The 23,279-nt window shown below is 47.0% G+C and overlaps 1 protein-coding gene across 1 annotated transcript in view; it reads right to left on the bottom strand.

The window, feature by feature from the left end:
- The window catches only part of LOC115131281 (inactive phospholipase C-like protein 2), a 51,791-nt gene that overhangs the window by 7,389 nt on the left and 21,123 nt on the right, over nucleotides 1-23,279 (bottom strand). Inside the window, exons 2-10 of the mRNA XM_029662862.2 lie at nucleotides 17,804-17,905; nucleotides 17,344-17,493; nucleotides 14,688-14,848; nucleotides 13,824-14,415; nucleotides 11,975-13,189; nucleotides 9,994-10,243; nucleotides 9,422-9,708; nucleotides 3,964-4,167; nucleotides 3,305-3,380 (exon numbers count right to left, since the gene is read on the bottom strand). Of these exons, the coding sequence (XP_029518722.1) occupies nucleotides 3,305-3,380; nucleotides 3,964-4,167; nucleotides 9,422-9,708; nucleotides 9,994-10,243; nucleotides 11,975-13,189; nucleotides 13,824-14,415; nucleotides 14,688-14,848; nucleotides 17,344-17,493; nucleotides 17,804-17,905 (3,037 nt within the window). The remainder of the gene's footprint in view (nucleotides 1-3,304; nucleotides 3,381-3,963; nucleotides 4,168-9,421; nucleotides 9,709-9,993; nucleotides 10,244-11,974; nucleotides 13,190-13,823; nucleotides 14,416-14,687; nucleotides 14,849-17,343; nucleotides 17,494-17,803; nucleotides 17,906-23,279) is intronic.

Genomic DNA, 23,279 nt, shown 5'->3' with positions numbered 1-23,279 from the left:
GGATGGTGCCAGGTTTCCTCCAGATGTGATGCTTGGCATTCCGGCCAAAGAATTCAATCTTGGTTTCATCAGACCAGAGAATCTTGTTTCTCATGGTCTGAGTGCTTTAAGTGTTTTTTGGCAAAATCCAAGTGGGCATGTGCTTTTTAATGAGGGGCATCTGTCTGGACACTCTACCATAAAGGCCTGATTGGTGGAGTGCTGCAGAGATGGTTGTCCTTCTGGAGCGTTCTCCCATTTCCACAGAGGAACTCAGTGACCATCAGGTTCTTGGTCACCTCCCTGACCAAGACCCTTATCCCCTGATTGCTCAGTTTGGCCGGGCAGCCAAAGTCTAGGTGGTTCCAAACTTCTTCCATTTAAGAATGATATAGACAGGTGTGTGCCTTTCCAAATCATGTCCAATCAATAAAATTAACCACAGGTGGACTCCAATGAAGTTGTAGAAATATCTTAAGGATGATCAATAGAAACAGGATGCACCTGAGCTCAATTTTGAGTCCCATAGCAAAGGGTCTGAATACTTACGGAAATAAGGAATGTTTTTTTTATTTCTAAAAACCTGTTTTCACTTTGTCATTATGGGGTATTATGTGATTGATGCCAAGTTGTCAGCCGTCCCATGATGCCCAGCAAGCAGTCACTGCAGGGTAAACAAACCTTGCTCCGCCAAGTTACACCACGAGACTGATCTAAGGTCAGTTTTGTATTTCCATCCCTATTGGTTAAGGATGAGATTTGGGGAGGATAAACTGATTATTGACCTGTACTCAGAGCTTACGCCAACACAAACTACATAAATCAAGAGCTCAGTCAATAAATAAACTCATCTAATATTAACATATGGCCAAATCTCCCTCAGAGCCAAGATGAAAATAGTTCCTGTGATGGATGAGGTAGAGACATGGTGTGCATTCCAAATGGCCCATAGGACTCTGGTCAAAAGTAGTGCACTATATAGGGAATAGGGTGCCATTTGAGACAACCATGGAAGTCTCAGCAGACTAAAGGCTTCAGGCTGTTGTTGATGAGGTCTTAGCAGGAGAGTCGGTTGGCAGGGCCTGTAGGCAAGTCTTTCACACGACTACTAGACTGTTGACATGGAGTCAGATCACTGAAGAAAACAATCGTGCTCTCTAACCACCTAACTGGCCATAGCCAACTCCAATTTCATCACTGTTGATGTTGCTTTGAGTCACGAGATGAGGCCTGCCTCTCTCTCTCTCAATTCAATTTAAGGGCTTTATAGGCATGGGAAACATATGTTTACATTGCCAAAGCAGGTGAAATAGATAATAAACAAATGTGAAATTAACAATACAAAAATGTACAGTAAACATTACACTCACAGAAGTTCCAAAAGAATAAAGACATTTAAAATGTCATGTGTGCAAATAGTTAAAGTACAAAAGGGAAAATAAATAAACATATATAGGTTGTATTTACAATGGTGTTTGTTCTTCACTGGTTGCCCTTTTCTTGTGGCAACAGGTCACATATATTGCTGCTGTGATGGCACACTGTGGAATTTCACCCAATAGATATCGGAGTTGAGCAAAATTGGGTATGTTTTTCAAAATATTTGTAGGTCTGTGTAATATGTGTCTCTAATATGGTCATACATTTGGCAGAAGGTTAGGAAGTGCAGCTCAGTTTCCACCTCATTTTATGGGCACTGTGCACATAGGCCGTCGAAAAGACACACTTTCTCAATAGCAGGTATAACGCAGGTCAACTAATGTTGAATACTTACCGTTACTAGTAAGATTCCAGTAACCAATCATATTAGACTATATTGCTATTGATATGGTTAAGTCGACAGCAATTACAAATCAGCTGTCAGAAGCTGTATGACGAGCAGTTTATTTTGAGCCAATCATAACTCAATATTCTCTAAGTCGCTCTACTAAAAACTCACATTATACACAAGTTGGTGCCATAGTTCTGGAAAAAAAAGCTTGAACGGAATGTGAAGAGCTTCCGCTATTCCATGGAAGAAAAAGTCTCAGTTTGTGAGAAGTTGTATAAAACTGAACTGAACAGAGAGAACTGGATATTAACACGTATCTATACAAACTGAGGGGATTGAGGGAAAGATTGACGCCAGGATTTGGTCAGGTTTTTTTTGAGTATGGATTTAGTTCCACCAAGGATGGCGAGCCGCCCGAACCCAGGACATCAATAAGAAGAAGATTTGTTTTCCTTGGAGACTCTTGCAAGACATCATTGCAGTGGGATTGTTATAAGCACATGCTACACTTAAACACCTGACAGTGTTGATTGTTAGGCACAGTCACTCACATTTGATTCCATCTCATAGAGGTTTATAAGTCAGTATTTGTGAATTGCGTTGGGTTTTTCCTGTGGATTCATGTTTATTGTATTGCTATTGAACTTTGAAATCAGAGAGACCCTCAGATTAAGATAGTTTACTAGGATGCACCCAACTCTATAGGCAGGATATATGGCTGATCCTGTATCTATGTCTTATTGATGTATTTCATTCACATTCAGCTCATTGAACAAATTTCACATATCAATATTTACTCAAGGTGATTCATTTTTTGTAAGTATGGTTATTTACAAAATACAAGCTGGCATTCTTTTCCTAAATTATTCAGTTGTGTGGTTTTCATTTCTCCCTACTGCTCCAATAGAGAACCCAACTGGTCCAATAGAGAACCCAACTGGTCCAATAGAGAACCCAACTGGTCCAGTAGAGAACCCAACTGGTCCAGTAGAGAACCCAACTGGTCCAGTAGAGAACCCAACTGCTCCTGTAGAGAACCCAACTGCTCCTGTAGAGAACCCAACTGGTCCAGTAGAGAACCCAACTGGTCCAGTAGAGAACCCAACTGGTCCTGTAGAGAACCCAACTGGCCCAATAGAGAACCCAACTGGTTCAATAGAGAACCCAACTGGTCCAATAGAGAACCTAACTGGTCCAATAGAGTTTAAGCTTAAACATACAGTAGCCCATAGTGTTAAGCAATTGTTACACAAGGCTATGCTTGTCGCAGATGAAGGAGATAGATGGGCTCATAGAATTACATTCAGGAGGCTGTGCAGCGAAGATTGCTAAGGTCCTACACCTATTTGTTTGGTGCATTTCTCTATGGGTGTTTGTGTGGGTTCAGATTCTACATTGGTTCTAAGTTGATTCTACTGTGGTATTTCACCCAATAGATATTTAACAAAATTGGATTTGTTTTCAATTTCTTTGTGGGTTTGTGTAATCTGAGGGAAATATGTGTCTCTAATAATGCTCTCTCTCTCTCTCTCTCTCTCTCTCTCTCTCTCTCACCTGTTGTCTGTATCTGTAGGATCCTGTCGTAGACTCCGTCTGACAGCTCCATCACTGCTCTGCTCGCCTGGATCATCTGTAGACAGAGTACACAAGATCAGTCTATTATTCACACATACACATCAAAATAAGAAACATTTCATGAATAACCCCGGAGAGATTCAGACCCCATGTCTGATTAACTAAACACTTCTCGCTGCAATGCCTTTTGGGACACGACCCCACTTTGTGAGTCTGGTGTTCGACAAATGAGGATGAACACTACTGCTCCTAGGGGTCTGTCCAGATCCCCCCACAGCTTCCTCTCATTCACTTCTCCCCCAAGCATTCAAGTCAAGGCGTGAGATCCACTTAGCGAAATAATCTCCCGTGAAGACATGGTGAGCTCTCCCTCACTCTGATTCATCAGGAATGAGGATGCACTCTCAAAGCGCACACACACACACATTCTACTTTGGGGGCGTCTACGAAAGTAATCACTTAAATTGAATCAGTGCCATGATGTCATGGTGGCAGGGAGAGAGAGGCAAGTAGAGAAAGAGGTTAAAAACAAGTCAAAGAATCAATCAACTTATAACCTGCACAACTATTCTCAATGGAAACCCAAAGCGCTACATAAATAAAATGTGAAGGATTGACTAGGTTTGATTGATCCTCACCGTTTCGTAGGTGGAGACCACCCTGCGTAGGACGTCCGGCAGGGGCCCTTGGGGCTCCATGGAGGGGTACTGCTCCCTCAGCTCAAACAGCATCAGGGGGTCCCCATCGGCCCCCACCACACGGGATCCCAGGGCCAATACACACTGCATGAGGTTAGCCACCGCTGACACCCCACACAGCTCCCTGAACACTGCCACCGAGTTCTACAGGGGCAGAGAGAGATACAGAGGGTCGGGGGGTTTATGCAAAACACTCACCCACACAGCTATATAAAAACACACAGACACACACATACTGCTTGTCCTGTATTAGTGATGTAGTGTTCTGTGGATCATACTGTAATCCTCTACTAAGCGATTAGTTGCTGGAGTTTAATCATGGAACAAACTGTGACATGGTTTCCTGGGATACCATCACTGAGAACATCTGATTGAATTAGAGAAGCTTTATTGGGAGATGGTTAACGTGACAACCACAAAGCCACTACTGTCGTACTATTGAATTCATGGTTTCCTGGGATACCATCACTGAGAACATCTGATTGAATTAGAGAAGCTTTATTGGGAGATGGTTAACGTGACAACCACAAAGCCACTACTGTCGTACTATTGAATTCATGGTTTCCTGGGATACCATCACTGAGAACATCTGATTGAATTAGAGAAGCTTTATTGGGAGATGGTTAACGTGACAACCACAAAGCCACCGTATCACTGTCGTACTATTGAATTCATGTTTTATTGGGGTCATTGAACCAATAAAATCCAATCAGTTTTATTTAACAGCACAGGTTAGTGTTTTTCATCATGAAACGTAACCCTAACTTTAACCACACTGTTAACTCTAATGCCTAACCCTAACCTTAACCACACTGTTAACTCTAATGCCTAACCCTAACCTTAACCACACTGTTAACTCTAATGCCTAACCCTAACCTTAACCACACTGTTAACTCTAATGCCTAACCCTAACCTTAACCACACTGTTAACTCTAATGCCTAACCCTAACCTTAACCACACTGTTAACTCTAATGCCTAACCCTAACTCTAATGCCTAACCCTAACTCTAATACCTAACCCTAACTCTAATACCTAACCCTAACTCTAATGCCTAACCCTAACTCTAATGCCTAACCCTAACCTTAACCACACTGTTAACTCTAATACCTAACCCTAACTCTAATACCTAACCCTAACTCTAATGCCTAACCCTAACTCTAATGCCTAACCCTAACTCTAATGCCTAACCCTAACTCTAATGCCTAACCCTAACTCTAATGCCTAACCCTAACTCTAATGCCTAACCCTAACTCTAATGCCTAACCCTAACTCTAATGCCTAACCCTAACTCTAATGCCTAACCCTAACTCTAATGCCTAACCCTAACTCTAATGCCCTAACTCTAATGCCTAACCCTAACTCTAATGCCTAACCCTAACTCTAATGCCTAACCCTAACTCTAATGCCTAACCCTAACTCTAATGCCTAACCCTAACTCTAATGCCTAACCCTAACATTAAATTATGACCAATAAATCACATACATTTTTACAATATAGATTTTTTTTAAAATCTCTTCATGATGTCATGGTGCTTGCCTTCAGTGTTTACTTCTGTTTAGGTGTGTGTGTGTTTCAAGACTGTGTGTGTGAGAGAGAGAGAGAGAGAGTGTGTGTGTGTGTGTGTGTGTGTGTGTGTCTGTGTGTGTTTCAAGACTGTGTGTGTGTGTTTCAAGACTGTGTGTGTGAGAGAGAGTGTGTGTGTGTTCATGGCCTCTTTGCATTAGTGCATCAGTCTACTACATCAGGGTGGCATCATAGTCTGATGACTCATAGCATGAATCCCAGGTATCTCCAGCCTAAACACATCAGAGGTCCTTAACATCATTTAGACAGCCAGACTAAATGCTTATGTAACCGATGTGAAATGGCCAGCTAGTTAGCGGTGGTGCGTGCTAATAGCGTTTCAATCATCACTTGCTCTGAGACCTTGAAGGAGTTGTTCCCATTGCTCTGCAAGGGCTGTGGCTTTTGTGGCGTGATGGGTAACGATGCTTCAAGGGTGACTGTTGTCTGTGTGCAGAGGGTCCCTGGTTCGAGCCCAGGTAGGGGTGAAGAGAGAGGCGGAAGCTATACTGTTACACTTACAGGGACCATCACCTTACCATAACCATAACCTGTCAGTCTAAAGCAGACCTTCAGAGATCAGGCCACTCTGCCACCGCCACTCAGTCTCAACCATAACCTGTCAGTCTAAAGCAGACCTTCAGAGATCAGGCCACTCCGCCACCGCCACTCAGTCTCAACCATAACCTGTCAGTCTAAAGCAGACCTTCAGAGATCAGGCCACTCCGCCACTCAGTCTCAACCATAACCTGTCAGTCTAAAGCAGACCTTCAGAGATCAGGCCACTCCGCCACCGCCACTCAGTCTCAACCATAACCTGTCAGTCTAAAGCAGACCTTCAGAGATCAGGCCACTCCTCCACCGCCACTCAGTCTCAACCATAACCTGTCAGTCTAAAGCAGACCTTCAGAGATCAGGCCACTCCGCCACCGCCACTCAGTCTCAACCATAACCTGTCAGTCTAAAGCAGACCTTCAGAGATCAGGCCACTCCGCCACCGCCACTCAGTCTCAACCATAACCTGTCAGTCTAAAGCAGACCTTCAGAGATCAGGCCACTCCGCCACCGCCACTCAGTCTCAACCATAACCTGTCAGTCTAAAGCAGACCTTCAGAGATCAGGCCACTCCGCCACCGCCACTCAGTCTCAACCATAACCTGTCAGTCTAAAGCAGACCTTCAGAGATCAGGCCACTCCGCCACGCCACTCAGTCTCAAGAGATCCATAACCTGTCAGTCTAAAGCAGACCTTCAGAGATCAGGCCACTCCGCCACCGCCACTCAGTCTCAACCATAACCTGTCAGTCTAAAGCAGACCTTCAGAGATCAGGCCACTCCGCCACCGCCACTCAGTCTCAACCATAACCTGTCAGTCTAAAGCAGACCTTCAGAGATCAGGCCACTCCGCCACCGCCACTCAGTCTCAACCATAACCTGTCAGTCTAAAGCAGACCTTCAGAGATCAGGCCACTCCGCCACCGCCACTCAGTCTCAACCATAACCTGTCAGTCTAAAGCAGACCTTCAGAGATCAGGCCACTCCGCCACCGCCACTCAGTCTCAACCATAACCTGTCAGTCTAAAGCAGACCTTCAGAGATCAGGCCACTCTGCCACCGCCACTCAGTCTCAACCATAACCTGTCAGTCTAAAGCAGACCTTCAGAGATCAGGCCACTCTGCCACCGCCACTCAGTCTCAACCATAACCTGTCAGTCTAAAGCAGACCTTCAGAGATCAGGCCACTCTGCCACCGCCACTCAGTCTCAACCATAACCTGTCAGTCTAAAGCAGACCTTCAGAGATCAGGCCACTCTGCCACCGCCACTCAGTCTCAACCATAACCTGTCAGTCTAAAGCAGACCTTCAGAGATCAGGCCACTCCGCCACCGCCACTCAGTCTCAACCATAACCTGTCAGTCTAAAGCAGACCTTCAGAGATCAGGCCACTCCGCCACCGCCACTCAGTCTCAACCATAACCTGTCAGTCTAAAGCAGACCTTCAGAGATCAGGCCACTCTGCCACCGCCACTCAGTCTCAACCATAACCTGTCAGTCTAAAGCAGACCTTCAGAGATCAGGCCACTCCGCCACCGCCACTCAGTCTCAACCATAACCTGTCAGTCTAAAGCAGACCTTCAGAGATCAGGCCACTCCGCCACCGCCACTCAGTCTCAACCATAACCTGTCAGTCTAAAGCAGACCTTCAGAGATCAGGCCACTCTGCCACCGCCACTCAGTCTCAACCATAACCTGTCAGTCTAAAGCAGACCTTCAGAGATCAGGCCACTCTGCCACCGCCACTCAGTCTCAACCATAACCTGTCAGTCTAAAGCAGACCTTCAGAGATCAGGCCACTCCGCCACCGCCACTCAGTCTCAACCATAACCTGTCAGTCTAAAGCAGACCTTCAGAGATCAGGCCACTCTGCCACCGCCACTCAGTCTCAACCATAACCTGTCAGTCTAAAGCAGACCTTCAGAGATCAGGCCACTCCGCCACCGCCACTCAGTCTCAACCATAACCTGTCAGTCTAAAGCAGACCTTCAGAGATCAGGCCACTCCGCCACCGCCACTCAGTCTCAACCATAACCTGTCAGTCTAAAGCAGACCTTCAGAGATCAGGCCACTCTGCCACCGCCACTCAGTCTCAACCATAACCTGTCAGTCTAAAGCAGACCTTCAGAGATCAGGCCACTCCGCCACCGCCACTCAGTCTCAACCATAACCTGTCAGTCTAAAGCAGACCTTCAGAGATCAGGCCACTCCGCCCACTCAGTCTCAACCATAACCTGTCAGTCTAAAGCAGACCTTCAGAGATCAGGCCACTCCGCCACCGCCACTCAGTCTCAACCATAACCTGTCAGTCTAAAGCAGACCTTCAGAGATCAGGCCACTCCGCCACTCAGTCTCAACCATAACCTGTCAGTCTAAAGCAGACCTTCAGAGATCAGGCCACTCCGCCACCGCCACTCAGTCTCAACCATAACCTGTCAGTCTAAAGCAGACCTTCAGAGATCAGGCCACTCCGCCACTCAGTCTCAACCATAACCTGTCAGTCTAAAGCAGACCTTCAGAGATCAGGCCACTCCGCCACCGCCACTCAGTCTCAACCATAACCTGTCAGTCTAAAGCAGACCTTCAGAGATCAGGCCACTCCGCCACCGCCACTCAGTCTCAACCATAACCTGTCAGTCTAAAGCAGACCTTCAGAGATCAGGCCACTCCGCCACCGCCACTCAGTCTCAACCATAACCTGTCAGTCTAAAGCAGACCTTCAGAGATCAGGCCACTCTGCCACCGCCACTCAGTCTCAACCATAACCTGTCAGTCTAAAGCAGACCTTCAGAGATCAGGCCACTCCGCCACCGCCACTCAGTCTCAACCATAACCTGTCAGTCTAAAGCAGACCTTCAGAGATCAGGCCACTCCGCCACCGCCACTCAGTCTCAACCATAACCTGTCAGTCTAAAGCAGACCTTCAGAGATCAGGCCACTCCGCCACCGCCACTCAGTCTCAACCATAACCTGTCAGTCTAAAGCAGACCTTCAGAGATCAGGCCACTCCGCCACCGCCACTCAGTCTCAACCTGTTGATGTCTGTTTTTTTTATTGAACCTTTATTTAACTAGGCAAGTCAGTTGATGTCTCTGGAGGAATGATCAGCCATCTTTATGGTCATAGTTTAGTGATCACTGAGATGAACCCAACCCATGGAGGTTTCAATCTACCATTCTGAGTTAGACATCATCTGTTGTGAATACAGGTATACAGGCATTTCAGTCATGAAATGTGAAAATTGTGATTGATAAATGACTGTTTATCCTTCCGCCTCACCTGCATGTTCTCCCGCAGGTCCGTGGCCTCCTTCAGTTGTGGGCCGGCCATTTTGAAAACCTCGTCCACTTCTTTGATCCCCAGGTCCCGGAGTGCAGCGTAGTCCCTCCCTCGCCTCGCCTTCCGCACAGACAGCCCCCGCTTGTAGGGCTTTCCCCCTCCTCTCCGGTTGGTGAGGGCCACATGGACGAACAGCATGGCGTACGGGAGGTCCTCCCCCATCAGTGACTGTAATGGTATGTGCCGGTAGCCTGGCTGTAGGCACTCCAGGGGAATGGTGTACTGACCTGTGGTAAAACAGGGGATTACAGATGATGTACAAGAGTGTTAGACAATGAAATGACCATGAGAAGATAGTGAATGTTCACTCACTCTTTAACTGCTACCAAGGTTTCTTTATCTTAGCTAGTGATACTTGCTTGTGAGCTAGCAATAATCTTCACATGGCTGAAAGGTTGTTGTCGTATCAAATCAAATATTTATTGGCTTCAGACAAGCTCAACCAAAAGCAGACTGGACACCGGACTAGCAGTCAGTGCAGAGCTGACCTCCGCCCTCCCTCCACTACTAACCTATGAACTCGTCCCCTATGAATTCGTCATCCAGCACCACGAAGCGCACCATGGCCAGCTCTGGCAGGTTGATCTGGAACTCAAAGCTCTCGTCAAAGATGGGGTTGTCTCCGTTCTGCATCACCGTGCGGGTGCGGCGCTCGGCACAGTCGGCAGGGATACCATGGATCTCCACGTAGACGTACGGGTCCACCACATCTCCTTTAGCTCCAGAACCCCTCGGACGGGGCAGGTTCTGACCACTGATCACCTGAATGGATGGATCCGGTTTATTGATTGATTGATTGTCTGTTAGTTTGTTTATTTGTTTGATTGATGCAGGTGTACTGAATAACGGAACCAATACCATTCAACCACTAAGACAAGTGTACTGAATAACGGAACCAATACCATTCAACCACTAAGACAAGTGTACTGAATAACGGAACCAATACCATTCAACCACTAAGAGAAGTGTACTGAATAACGGAACCAATACCATTCAACCACTAAGAGAAGTGTACTGAATAACGGAACCAATACCATTCAACCACTAAGAGAAGTGTACTGAATAACGGAACCAATACCATTCAACCACTAAGAGAAGTGTACTGAATAACGGAACCAATACCATTCAACCACTAAGAGAAGTGTACTGAATAACGGAACCAATACCATTCAACCACTAAGAGAAGTGTACTGAATAACGGAACCAATACCATTCAACCACTAAGAGAAGTGTACTGAATAACAGAACCAATACCATTCAACCACTAAGAGAAGTGTACTGAATAACAGAACCAATACCATTCAACCACTAAGAGAAGTGTACTGAATAACGGAACCAATACCATTCAACCACTAAGAGAAGTGTACTGAATAACAGAACCAATACCATTCAACCACTAAGAGAAGTGTACTGAATAACGGAACCAATACCATTCAACCACTAAGAGAAGTGTACTGAATAACGGAACCAATACCATTCAACCACTAAGAGAAGTGTACTGAATAACAGAACCAATACCAATCAACCACTAAGAGAAGTGTACTGAATAACGGAACCAATACCATTCAACCACTAAGAGAAGTGTACTGAATAACATAACCAATACCATTCAACCACTAAGAGAAGTGTACTGAATAATGGAACCAATACCATTCAACCACTAAGAGAAGTGTACTGAATAACGGAACCAATACCATTCAACCACTAAGAGAAGTGTACTGAATAACTGAACCAATACCATTCAACCACTAAGAGAAGTGTACTGAATAACGGAACCAATACCATTCAACCACTAAGAGAAGTGTACTGAATAACAGAACCAATACCATTCAACCACTAAGAGAAGTGTACTGAATAACGGAACCAATACCATTCAACCACTAAGAGAAGTGTACTGAATAACGGAACCAATACCATTCAACCACTAAGAGAAGTGTACTGAATAACGGAACCAATACCATTCAACCACTAAGAGAAGTGTACTGAATAACAGAACCAATACCATTCAACCACTAAGAAGTGTACTGAATAACAGAACCAATACCATTCAACCACTAAGAGAAGTGTACTGAATAACGGAACCAATACCATTCAACCACTAAGAGAAGTGTACTGAATAACAGAACCAATACCATTCAACCACTAAGAGAAGTGTACTGAATAATGGAACCAATACCATTCAACCACTAAGAGAAGTGTACTGAATAACAGAACCAATACCATTCAACCACTAAGAGAAGTGTACTGAATAACAGAACCAATACCATTCAACCACTAAGAGAAGTGTACTGAATAACGGAACCAATACCATTCAACCACTAAGAGAAGTGTACTGAATAACGGAACCAATACCATTCAACCACTAAGAGAAGTGTACTGAATAACTGAACCAATACCATTCAACCATTAAGGAGCCAACAAGCCAGGCAGTGAATAGGAGCCTCCATTAAACACATGTAAATAAACACTGCTGTCTATCTGCTAGCCACTCACCTTGACATGGAGCAGCTGAGGGGACACACCCGGCACAGAGTCTCTTGTATCAGCGCTGAAATACGACACCTCCTGTCGCATGATGGCGGGTCGCAGCACGTACCCACAATTCCCGTTCTGGCGGAACCAGGCGATGTTAAGGTCCATCATCAACCCGGGCGTCTGGTAGTTCAAAGCCACAATCTGGCAACCGCACTTCCACAGGTCCTGTGGGTTCATGTTGCTGGAGTCGATGCGCATGGCGCTGGGGTAGACCCGCGACAGGAAGCGCTTGTTGTAGTTGACAAAGTCTCCTGGGCGCTCGCTGGCGCAGCGCAAAGCCAGGGACTCATTGAACGAGCAGAGCTCCCAGGGTTTCTGGATAGAGAACGACATCTGGAAGTCTGTGAAACGTACTGACTTGCACAGAGTCACCAAGTCAGAGAGCTCCTTTAGGAGCTGGAACCGTTTAGGGGTAGTAGGAGGGGTCAGGGATTTAATGCTACTAGTACCACCACCCCCTCCACCTTTCTGCCCCCCCTCCCCCGCTCCTTCTCCACTGTTACCAGCCTTCAGTCTCTGGCACATCTCCGCCCCCTCGTCTTCGTCAGTCACGTCCCCCTCCGCCCCCCCGCATCCCTCCTCCAACTTCTGCCCCTTCAACAGGATCTTGCCCCTCAGGGCATTAGGCGAGGGCAGGTACCCCTCCCCTTCCCTGAGGGGCTTCGTGTACAACCTCTCCCCTAGTATCCTCCTCAGGTGCTGGAGCATGACTCTCTGCTGGCAGGGGGAGCAGTGGTTCTCCACACACAGGATCAGTGGAAACTCTGAAGCCTCGAACGCAAAACGGCCGATCACATCCAGGACACAGTGGAACTTGACGGGCGAGGTGAGGGTGTGACTGGTATAAACCACGGGTTCGTCGCTAGGGCCATCCCAGACATCCACCTCCACACACCTGCAGCCCATCTTTAAAGCGCGGATGTAGCCGGTGATGTCAGCGGGCCCCTTGAACTGGTCCTCGATGAGGTAGGTGTTGTGGGAGGAGTTGATATAGTAGTGGGATAAGGGCTGGCTCATGTCCTGGCACACCTGGCTGTGCTCCGGGTCAAACAGGTGGCACTCCAGGGAGGTGAGATATCTGGTGAAACCGTCCAATGAGAGGCAGCCTTGGCGACGTCCCTCCTCCGACGGCTCGTGGGATTGGATGAGCTCCAGACTGGTGTCTTCAGTCACCTATACACGGAGGGCAGAGGAGAACAGAGAAATGAGCATCTCTTGAAGTGAAATTGTTATTTGTATTTCTAAATCGACAACTGTCTATTGGAGAGACACTTTATTTCTTATCAGCTAGACAGAGCTAAGAGGGACAATAGAAGAGAAAAAGAGAGAAAAGGGGAGAGAACCCATTGAAACTGTCCTACTGGTAGAACAGAAAAACCATTGAAACTGTCCTACTGGTAGAACAGAAAACCCATTGAAACAGTCCTACTGGTAGAACAGAAAACCCATTGAAACTGTCCTACTGGTAGAACAGAAAACCCATTGAAACAGTGCTACTGGTAGAACAGAAAACCCATTGAAACTGTCCTACTGGCAGAACAGAAAACCCATTGAAACAGTCCTACTGGTAGAACAGAAAACCCATTGAAACAGTCCTACTGGCAGAACAGAAAACCCATTGAAACAGTCCTACTGGTAGAACAGAAACCCCATTGAAACAGTCCTACTGGTAGAACAGAAACCCCATTGAAACAGTCCTACTGGTAGAACAGAAAACCCATTGAAACAGTCCTACTGGTAGAACAGAAAACCCATTGAAACAGTCCTACTGGTAGAACAGAAAAGTGGTCCTCTTCACCATCCTTACCTGAGCCATGCCCTGCTCAACCTCCAGGAACCTCATTAGATCCTTGGTATCCAAGTACTCCTTGTTGCTAGAGAACTGCACCAGCAGGAAGTAGATCTCCGGTCGGGTGCAAAGGTCGTGAAAGACCTCAATGAACTCCTCCTTGGTTACCCTGTCTTCTATCCCTCCTCTTCTGTTGTCTGAATTTGCTCCAGTCCCAGCTCCAGATTCACCCCCATCCCTTTCCTCAGCTTCAGTCACAGCTGGAGCCCTATCCTCATCGACAGCTCCTGAGCCAATCACAGCTACAACTGAAGCACCAACATTTGCTTCAGCCACAGTTCCCACTCCAGATGTCCCGGCCCCATTCATCCTCTCCTTGACACGATGGAGCTCCTTAAACCGGTGTTCCACTTTCTCACTCCTCACCCCAGGGTTAACACTCCTGATCAGACCTACAGCCGACCGCAAACTGATCCCCACCTCCTCTCCTCCACCCTGTCCATCTGAGACAACCATAGAGGAAAATGTCTCTGCTAGCCAGGCGAGACGAAGGCTGTCCTCACTGCTGGCCATCATGTCTATGGCATGCTTCCCATACAGAATCAGATACCTAGGATGAGACGGAGAAGGATTACACAGAGATTGTCATAATTAAAAGATACCAGGGTAGGAAATACTATGGGAGTCATCTGTTCCAGTTGTTTTCATTCACTTCCATTGTCTAACTGTGAGATCCATTTGGGTGTCGGTCTAGATTTACTGTACATCTTCAAGGATCTTGACATCCTTTTGATATGACACCACTTAGCCATGGAGAGTTGTTTAAACTAAAGCACAACCAGATCTGGCAACCTAGCAAGACATTGTGGACATCTATCCTACCTCAGGCCAGTGACCCAGACGTTGGCCACCTCTGCAGAGTTAGCCACCAGGTCCAGAGCTTCATAGGCCTCTCCATAGATGATAGAGAAGGCACAGTCCTCAGAGATTTGGTCATAGACGCCGTTGGTCCTAAAGGTCTCTGTGTTGCGGCCGGTCCGGACCTAGAAAGACACAAAGAAGGATCCAATCAAATGAGAACAAGTACAGAACAGTATACATGAGAGTCAAGAGTTCTTATTGTTTCACTCAGTTCCATTGACTGACTGAGTTATATTTGGCTCTAAGACAGTGCTGAAGAATAGTCCATTCCTGATGAGTGCAAACTCCATTTAAATGTATTGCAGATCATTCAATTTAATTGCTCTGTTTTTTTACAGGAAACCAGAAGTCATTGCATTTATCAGGAGTTAACTCCATAAAGAGGGGACGGCGATACGGGTGTAGCTACCTACCTCTCTGATGGAAGGGACGGCGATACGGGTGTAGCTACCTACCTCTCTGATGGAGGGGACGGCGATGCGGGTGTAGCTACCTACCTCTCTGATGGAGGGGACGGCGATACGGGTGTAGCTACCTACCTCTGATGGAAGGGACGGCGATACGGGTGTAGCTACCTACCTCTCTGATGGAGGGGACGGCGATACGGGTGTAGCTACACCTCTGATGGAAGGGACGGCGATACGGGTGAAGCTACCTACCTCTGATGGAAGGGACGGCGATACGGGTGAAGCTACCTACCTCTGATGGAGGGGGCGGCGATACGGGTGTAGCTACCTACCTCTCTGATGGAAGGGACGGCGATACGGGTGTAGCTACCTACCTCTCTGATGGAGGGGACGGCGATACGGGTGTAGCTACCTACCTCTCTGATGGAGGGGGCGGCGATACGGGTGTAGCTACCTACCTCTCTGATGGAAGGGACGGCGATACGGGTGTAGCTACCTACCTCTCTGATGGAAGGGACGGCGATACGGGTGTAGCTACCTACCTCTGATGGAAGGGACGGCGATACGGGTGTAGCTACCTACCTCTCTGATGGAGGGGACGGCGATACGGGTGTAGCTACCTACCTCTCTGATGGAAGGGACGGTGATACGGGTGAAGCTACCTACCTCTCTGATGGAAGGGACGGCGATACGGGTGTAGCTACCTACCTCTCTGATGGAGGGGACGGCGATACGGGTGTAGCTACCTACCTCTCTGATGGAGGGGACGGCGATACGGGTGTAGCTACCTACCTCTCTGATGGAGGGGACGGCGATACGGGTGTAGCTACCTACCTCTGATGGAGGGGACGGCGATACGGGTGTAGCTACCTACCTCTCTGATGGAGGGGACGGCGATACGGGTGTAGCTACCTACCTCTCTGATGGAAGGGACGGCGATACGGGTGTAGCTACCTACCTCTGATGGAGGGGACGGCGATACGGGTGTAGCTACCTACCTCTCTGATGGAGGGGGCGGCGATACGGGTGTAGCTACCTACCTCTCTGATGGAGGGGGCGGCGATACGGGTGTAGCTACCTACCTCTCTGATGGAAGGGACGGCGATACGGGTGTAGCTACCTACCTCTCTGATGGAAGGGATGGCGATACGGGTGTAGCTACCTACCTCTCTGATGGAAGGGACGGCGATGCGGGTGTAGCTACCTACCTCTCTGATGGAAGGGATGGCGATACGGGTGTAGCTACCTACCTCTCTGATGGAGGGGACGGCGATGCGGGTGTAGCTACCTACCTCTCTGATGGAAGGGACGGCGATGCGGGTGTAGCTACCTACCTCTCTGATGGAAGGGATGGCGATACGGGTGTAGCTACCTACCTCTCTGATGGAAGGGACGGCGATGCGGGTGTAGCTACCTACCTCTCTGATGGAAGGGATGGCGATACGGGTGTAGCTACCTACCTCTCTGATGGAAGGGACGGCGATGCGGGTGTAGCTACCTACCTCTGATGGAAGGGACGGCAATACGGGTGTAGCTACCTACCTCTCTGATGGAAGGGACGGCGATACGGGTGTAGCTACCTACCTCTCTGATGGAAGGGATGGCGATACGGGTGTAGCTACCTACCTCTCTGATGGAGGGGACGGCGATACGGGTGTAGCTACCTACCTCTCTGATGGAAGGGACGGCGATACGGGTGTAGCTACCTACCTCTCTGATGGAGGGGGCGGCGATACGGGTGTAGCTACCTACCTCTCTGATGGAAGGGACGGCGATACGGGTGTAGCTACCTACCTCTCTGATGGAAGGGACGGCGATACGGGTGTAGCTACCTACCTCTCTGATGGAGGGGACGGCGATACGGGTGTAGCTACCTACCTCTGATGGAAGGGACGGCGATACGGGTGTAGCTACCTACCTCTCTGATGGAGGGGACGGCGATACGGGTGTAGCTACCTACCTCTCTGATGGAAGGGACGGCGATACGGGTGTAGCTACCTACCTCTCTGATGGAAGGGACGGTGATGCGGGTGTAGCTACCTACCTCTGATGGAAGGGACGGCGATACGGGTGTAGCTACCTACCTCTCTGATGGAAGGGACGGCGATACGGGTGTAGCTACCTACCTCTCTGATGGAAGGGACAGCGATACGGGTGTAGCTACCTACCTCTCTGATGGAGGGGACGGCGATACGGGTGTAGCTACCTACCTCTCTGATGGAGGGGACGGCGATGCAGGCCTTGTCTGACTCCTTCTTGGAGGGCTCCCATCGCAGGGCCTGCAGACCTGACTCCAGCAGGTAGTAGCGTTGGTAGACTCGTGAGTTGGAGCGCACCTTCCGAAACTCAGTACCCTCCATCTGGAGACAGATGAGACGTCAAACATGCACACACCTTGATCCTATTCACTAGGAAGCAAATGGGCAGAAACGGGGAGGAACTGCCTGCACTTGACCAATAAGAAACTTTTTTTTTTTCTTCGTTTTCCGTTGTGAAATGTTTTGCTATGGTGTGCACTAACGAATACACCCCAGTTATATTTCAGTCACTTGTATAAAAAACAAACCAACAGACACTGCCACTTCAGAACTGTACAACTAGAATGGAACAAGTGTAACTAGTGTAGTAACTGGTTTATAACTAGTGTGTGTAATGGGTGATGTTCCCCACCATGGAGCTGATGCAGTCTGCAGCGCTGCTGATCTTCCTCTCAGAGAGACTTCTGCTGAAGGAGACCGTCTTCTTCCTCTCACGACCAGCACGAGACCCATCCTATAGAGAGAGGAGGAGCGGATGTGCGGGGAATCACAGACAGAGAGACAGAGATGAATGAATGAATGAATGAATACAGATAAACCTACACTCCTACCCAGCCCAGCAGAAGCTCATTTCACTTTGCTGGTGTTCTTTCTGATAACATGTGTCAGAGTGCCTTTAACCTTCACCAATAACCCATTAATCAAACACTGATGGACTTTGAAAATTCTAATTCCATGCCCCCTTGATGACTTTGGCCTCCGAATGATCTGAGTTCTATCACTGTTCCACTCGAGGAGAGAGAGAGAGGGGTGGGTTTATTCAATTACGGATATATCTAGCTCTAGATTTTTTTTGAACTGTCAAAGGCAATCTGTGGCAGCATCGGGGGTGGAGTCTGACAGAATGATGGAGAACCAGGGAAGAACAGAGGGGGCACGGTCACGTTCTGTAATCCAATCACGTTAACACACATTAAAAGGTTCCTCTAACGCAGCCAATGAATACCTTGGCAATCTTATCAATCAGCCTAGCCGATACTCAAGAATAGGTCTAACGCGGGTAAACATTCAACTTAAATCGGAGTAATGTAGAATCAATGTAGAATCTGAACCCACACAAACACCCATAGAGAAATGCACCAAACAAATAGGTGTAGGACCTTAGCAATCTTCGCTGCACAGCCTCCTGAATGTAATTCTGTGAGCCCATCTATCTCCTTCAACTGCGTCAACCTTTACTGGCTTTATTGTCTCCATGGGGAAATGTTGTTGTAGTGTCATGTACACGTTTAAAGTGGAATTTAAACAACAAAACAAATCGACAATACAACTTTCATAACAGTTACTGAGTTGGTAGGAACATTAGCCTGAGCTATTTAGGAGGGATACCACACCTGGCACAAATGATTGTCTAGTTGTGTTTTTCCTGCTGAGGGGTGCTCTATACCTGCGACCAGAGGGGAGTAGTTCAAAGTCCGGGTGGCTTGGGTCTAAAATGATTTTGTGAGCCTTGCGGAGGGCCCTGACCTTAAAGATCTCATCCAGGCCTGTCTGTTGGACTCCAAGTACCTTGGGGAGGGCCCTGACATTAAAGATCTCATCCAGGCCTGTCTGTTGGACTCCAAGTACCTTGGGGAGGGCCCTGACATTAAAGATCTCATCCAGGCCTGTCTGTTGGACTCCAAGTACCTTGCTTGCTGTGGTGATAATCCTTCTCAGCATATTTCTCTGGCTGACAGTGGAATTGCTAAACCAACAAACAATACAAAAAGTTAAAATACTCTCAATAAAAGATTTGTAAAACAGAGTCAGTATAGTACAACTAACATTACAAGATTCCAGTTTTTTGAGAAAGTACAGTCTCCGTTGAGTATTTTTGTTGATCAGGTCTGTACATTTACTCTACTGAAGCTTCTTGTCCAAGAGGAAACCCAGATACCTTGTTCAGAAGCTTCAGTCATTTAGCACGTCCTTTTATCTATGTCATATCGTTAAGGTTGACTGCATCATACACTGATCAGGGTCAAAGGTTAGTTGGCTAGTCAGGTATAACCAATAAAAAGCCCCTTTAACTGTTCAACTGTAAACAGCAGGACTGTTTGGTAAAAAGAGGAAGAGAGATTGCTGTGCCATCACAGCAGGAAGATTTGTGACCTGTTGCCGAGAGAGAGAGAGAAAGAGTGAAAGAGAGAAAGAGTGAAAGAGAGAGAAAGAGTGAAAGAGAGAGAGAGAGAGAAAGAGTGAAAGAGAGAGAGAAAGAGCGAAAGAGAGAGAGAGCGAGAAAGAGTGAAAGAGAGAGAGAGCGAGAAAGAGTGAAAGAGAGAGAGAGCGAGAAAGAGTGAAAGAGAGAGAGAGAGAGAGAGAAAGTGAAAGAGAGAGAGAGAGAGAAAGAGTGAAAGAGAGAGAGAGAGAGAGTGAAAGAGAGAGAGAGAGAGAGAGAGAGAGAGAGAGGACAAGGAGTTCGGAGAACACCGAAGGGCAGCAGTGTTTTATCTGAGGAGTAGGAATGAACGTGTGAACAGGGGGATAGCTAGAGAGAGAGAGAACAGTGGTGGTGGGTTTTAAGTCCCTGTTCCTTCATGTAACAGTCTCTGTCAAACAGGTGTTCTCCCAACAGGGATCAGTTATGTCTGATCATCATGCCTCCTTTATTCATCAACTCATGGCTCCCTTTTCTCTCTTCTCTATTCCCACTCTTTTTTTGTTCCTGGAAGATAAGTATCCCTTTCCTCTCTGCTGCTTCTTTGAGAATATCTTTAGAGAAACCCTGGTTACACGCCAGCCAGCCAGCCAGCCAGCCAGCCAGCCAGCCAGCCAGCCAGCCAGCCAGCCAGACACTAGCTCCAGTGATGCCAAAGAAAATCAGTGTGGCACTAAATCTCCAGTACTTCATCAGTACTAGTGTGGTTTCTCCCGGCCATTCACACCCAGGTGCACATAAAACGCCTTGAGACCAAGCGATAATGACTGGACATAAATACCATCGAAATGCTATCAATGACTTGTTTATCTTGCAGTCTAAAGGCCTGTGTCTGTACCATGTATAGCTTAGACACCAGACATCCGTTACTGATACTTCCCCAATCAGAGGTGTCCCAGACGGCACTCTATTCCCTATACAGTATAGTACACCACCTTTGACCAGAGCCCTATGTGGTGCCATTTCACACACAGTCAGACAATGGCCGTGTCCTAAATCTGGCTTGCCTACTACTTATTTAAACTCCAAACTTTGTACTAATCGTACTGCGTACTATTTAGAACATACTGTTTAGTGTGCAGCAGGGTCCAAATATCAACATACTACTCATCCATACTGAGAATGTGTCATCATATGTGCAATCCAGCTTGTTCCCAGCCGTTTGTTGATGTTGTGGAACACGCCCCCTATTCTGATTATCAGCTGTTGTCGAACATGCCTGTGTGAAAAAAAGATTCTCTTCCTCAAAAGTGTGCAGTGAATTCTACTAGATGAAAAGCCAAACTGAGTATGACATCCTGGCATTTAAAGCACACTAGATTATTGAAATTGCACATAATATAACCCTACATGTTTTTGCTAGAGGTGCAGCGGAATGGCCGATTAATTAGGGACGATTTCAAGTTTTCATAACAATCGGTAATCGGCATTTTTGGATTCCAATTATGGCCGATTACTTTGCAATCCATGAGGAGACTGCGTGGCAGGCTGACCACCTGTTACGCGAGTGCAGCAAGGAGCCAAGGTAAGTTGCTAGCTAGCATTAAACTTACCTAATAAAAAACTAGCAATCTTCACATAATCACTAGTTAAACTACACGTGGTTGATGATATTACTGGGTTAACTAGCTTGTCCTGTGTTGCATATAATCAATGTGGTGCCTGTTAATTTATCATCGAATCACAGCCTACTACGCAAAATGGGTGATGATTTAACTAGCGCATTCGCGAACAAAGCACAATCATTCCACGGCTGTACCTAACCATAAACATCAACGTCTTTCTTAAAATCAATACACACAAGTATATTTTTTTTTAAACCTGCATATTTAGTTAAAAGAAATTGATGTTAGCAGGCAATATTAACTAGGGAAGATGTGTCACTTCTCTTGCGTTCATTGCAAGCAGAGTCAGAGTATATGCAACAGTTTGGGCCGCCTGGCTCGCTGCGAACTAATTTGCCAGAATTTTACATAATTATGACATAACATTGAAGGTTGTGCAATGTAACAAGAATATTTAGACAACGGCTTGTATTTCTGTGTTTATTATAATTAAGTCTATGATTTGATAGAGCAGCCTGACTGAGCGGTGGTAGGCGGCAGCAGGCTCGTAATACCCTGACTACAGGGACGCTGTGGAGAACGTTATGCTGCCTGCAACATCCTCCAGCATGACCGGTTTGGCGGTGGGTCAGTCATGGTGTGGGGTGGCATTTCTTTGGGAGGCCGCACAGCCCTCCATGTGCTCGCCAGAGGTAGCCTGACAGCCATTAGGTACCGAGATGAGATCCTCAGACCCCTTGTGAGACCATATGCTGGTGCGGTTGGCCCTGGGTTCCTCCTAATGCAAGACAATGCTAGACCTCATGTGGCTGGAGTGTGTCAGCAGTTCCTGCAAGAGGAAGGCATTGATGCTATGGACTGGCCCGTCCGTTCCCCAGACCTGAATCCAATTGAGCACATCTGGGACATCATGTCTCGCTCCATCCACCAACGCCACGTTGCACCACAGACTGTCCAGGAGTTGGCGGATGCTTTAGTCCAGGTCTGGGAGGAGATCCCTCAGGAGACTATCCGCCACCTCATCAGGAGCATGCCCAGGCGTTGTAGGGAGGTCATACAGGCACGTGGAGGCCACACACACTACTGAGCCTCATTTTGACTTGTTTTAAGGACATTACATCAAAGTTGGATCTGCCTGTAGTGTGGTTTTCCACTTTTTTTCAATTTTGAGTGTGACTCCAAATCCAGACCTCCATGGGTTGATAAATTTGATTTCCATTGATACTTTTTGTGTGATTTTGTTGTCAGCACATTCAACTATGTAAAGAATAAAGTATTTAATAAGAATATTTAATTCATTCAGATCTAGGATGTGTTATTTTAGTGTTCCCTTTATTTTTTTGAGCAGTGTATTTAGGAGGCAAGTGTGGGTATTGGGACCAGTAACAAGTCTCTAGAGAATGATATGTAGTTCTATGAGGATATCGTCTCACAGACAGAGGTTTGTGTTGATCTGGAGGAGAACATGCCATATGACCTATTCAATTACAGTCTCTATAGAGCCACTTCATTTGTCATATGTCTACACACAACCTCATATCAACACACACACACACACACACACACACACACACACACACACACACACACACACACACACCTCGGACATCAATATAGACCCTGAACAAATGACCTTGAAAAGAGAGTACCTGGGCACACAAACACACTCATTCAGTTGTACACAAGTGACCTGTACGCAGGCTTATAAAGACAAGCATGGTGAGAAAAACAAACAAACACACACACACACACACTGTCTTTTAAAATGTTTGCCGAAGAGTCATGTAACCTTTAACAATCTGTAACCTCTACTTGAATGATAGAATTAGCCACGCTACCTTAACCACACTCAGTCGTGTGTGTGTGTGTGTGTGTATTTATGCATCGGTGGGAGAAAGAGCGAGAAAGAAAGAAACAAAATCTTTGTCCTCAACAGTTCTCTCCTTGTCGCCAGTGTTTCTCATAAATCCGAGACATTTGGTGAAAACCTCCCATCGCCACTCTGAAGCCTACAAAACAGGAAGCAGTGGTCAGTCACAAAGCAACTTCCTGTGGTGGTCTGGGGCATCACAGGAAGAACTGAACTGAAGAGCCAAGCTCCTAGACATGAGACAAAGCTGCAT

The sequence above is a fragment of the Oncorhynchus nerka genome, linkage group LG7 (genome assembly GCF_034236695.1).
Source record: "Oncorhynchus nerka isolate Pitt River linkage group LG7, Oner_Uvic_2.0, whole genome shotgun sequence".
Classification (NCBI taxonomy): Eukaryota; Metazoa; Chordata; class Actinopteri; order Salmoniformes; family Salmonidae; genus Oncorhynchus; species Oncorhynchus nerka.
This window is presented reverse-complemented; position numbering and strand designations above follow the sequence as displayed.